We start from the raw sequence: 1627 nt of genomic DNA, 5'->3' as shown, positions 1-1627 counted from the left end.
GAAACATACCATGTTTACTGATATTAAAATATCTCTTTCTATACATTAATTCTCCAATGTTATAATTCGGTTTATGAAGAAGTGCCTTCATTTACGTTCAAAATGATAATTCAGTAGAAAAATGTGTATTTTGGACAGTAATGTATTCACGCTGCCAGTGCGCCCCCTGGTGGACACATTCCTGACAACACAAGACCTTTATTTTAAGAATAGTCGTGCAAATGAGCTGCCGTACGGATCGTGCTTCCAGCGCAGATCGTGCAGTGACACCTGGTTCTGCTGGAGGTTTCTTCCTGATAAAGGGACTTTTTCCTTCCCACTGTCTCCGTTGTGCTCGCTCAGGATGGGAGACCGTGACGAAGTGAAGATTCAACACAATCCGCTGCTTCCTCAGATACAGAACTTTTACGAAGTGGCTTTTATAATGTGTGTGGATGTTTCTGCTCGGTGCCCCGAGACGTCTTCTGTTGTGGCTTGGTGCTGTAGAAATAAGCTGAACTGGGTTAAGGTGTGGGGGCCACTTTAGCGTCAAGGTTTCTGCTCACACAGAGCAAAGCTGCTCTGCTGTGAAGGGTTAGATGAAGCTGAACATCTTACTGATCATTACTGTCAGATACTTATCAGTTAGTTCATCGCCTTCAGCAGCTGATGAACAAGTTCACCATGTAAACATCCTGTAAACCAGATAACTTAGTCCTGGTACAAGTTTTCGCAGCAGAGTTACAAAATGAAATCCGTGGAAACTCTTTAACGTCAAGCGCGTGTTTTCACGTCTCCGTGTGTTTTGTCGACCCGCAGGTGAAATAATTTTCGACAGGACGAGACCGAACGAGCTCGACGAAGCTGCGACCAAAAAGCTGTCGTATGAGGAAGCCGTGGAGCGAGCAGGTGAGCTGGAGCCTTCATCTCCGTGGTTTTTGTCATCAATCAGAGGAGGAACGCTGCTGGGTGTTAGAATTCAAGCTCGTGCAGGAAAAAAAAGAAAGTTTAGGTTTGGGAGAGTCCAAAAACAGATCGTTCAATAAAAACAGTTTGTTAAAAAGCTCCCACATAGAAGTGTTCAGCTGACGAATCGTTTGTGTTCCTCGCGCGCTTCCTTTTGCTGACTTTGTTCCTTCTGACCGTGGAGGAGATAAAAACAGGTTTTATAGTTTAACAGTCTTTGTTCTGGTCCTGCTCTCAGGTTTCGGGCGCTTCCACTGGCTGCTGCTGCTGGTGTGCGGCTGGGCCAACGCCAGCGACGCCGTGGAGATCCTGTGCGTGTCCTTCCTGCTGCCGACGGCGCGCTGCGACCTGCGGCTGAGCTCCTCGGACATGGGCCTGCTCACCGCCAGCATCTTCCTCGGTCGAGAGCAGCGACATTAATGAAACTAGAGAAACTGCGGCGCCTGCAAAAATGCAGCGTGAACGCTTATTGCAGAAGAACTTGCTGAAAAACAGCTGAAATCAGCTAAAAGGCATGCTGAAATGTAGCTGAAATGGAAGCACAAGCCTAAATTAGCACAAGAAAGTAGAAAGAACACGTATTTACTGAATTAGGTTTAGATAAGCAGAGATGAGCACAAAAATTATGAAATTAGCTAAAACAGCTGAAATGAGCAGAAATAAGCTTAAACTATGGCTTAAA

At 45.9% G+C, this 1627-nt stretch overlaps 1 protein-coding gene across 1 annotated transcript; it reads left to right on the top strand.

Moving 5' to 3' along the window:
• Positions 1-798: 798 nt before the first annotated feature.
• On the top strand, positions 799-1422 carry LOC119429894 (synaptic vesicle 2-related protein; the record flags this gene model as incomplete). Its single annotated transcript, XM_037697411.1, is given in 2 exon segments — positions 799-888; positions 1184-1422. Coding segments are annotated over 2 exon segments (272 nt in total), but the record flags the coding sequence as incomplete, so codon positions are not given.
• Positions 1423-1627: the final 205 nt, after the last annotated feature.

The sequence above is a fragment of the Nematolebias whitei genome, unplaced genomic scaffold (genome assembly GCF_014905685.2).
Source record: "Nematolebias whitei isolate Nwh7 unplaced genomic scaffold, NemWhi1 Nwh_scaf_10262, whole genome shotgun sequence".
Taxonomy (NCBI): domain Eukaryota; kingdom Metazoa; phylum Chordata; class Actinopteri; order Cyprinodontiformes; family Rivulidae; genus Nematolebias; species Nematolebias whitei.
The sequence above is the reverse complement of the archived record's forward strand: the minus strand, read 5'-3'. Positions and strand labels throughout refer to the sequence as shown.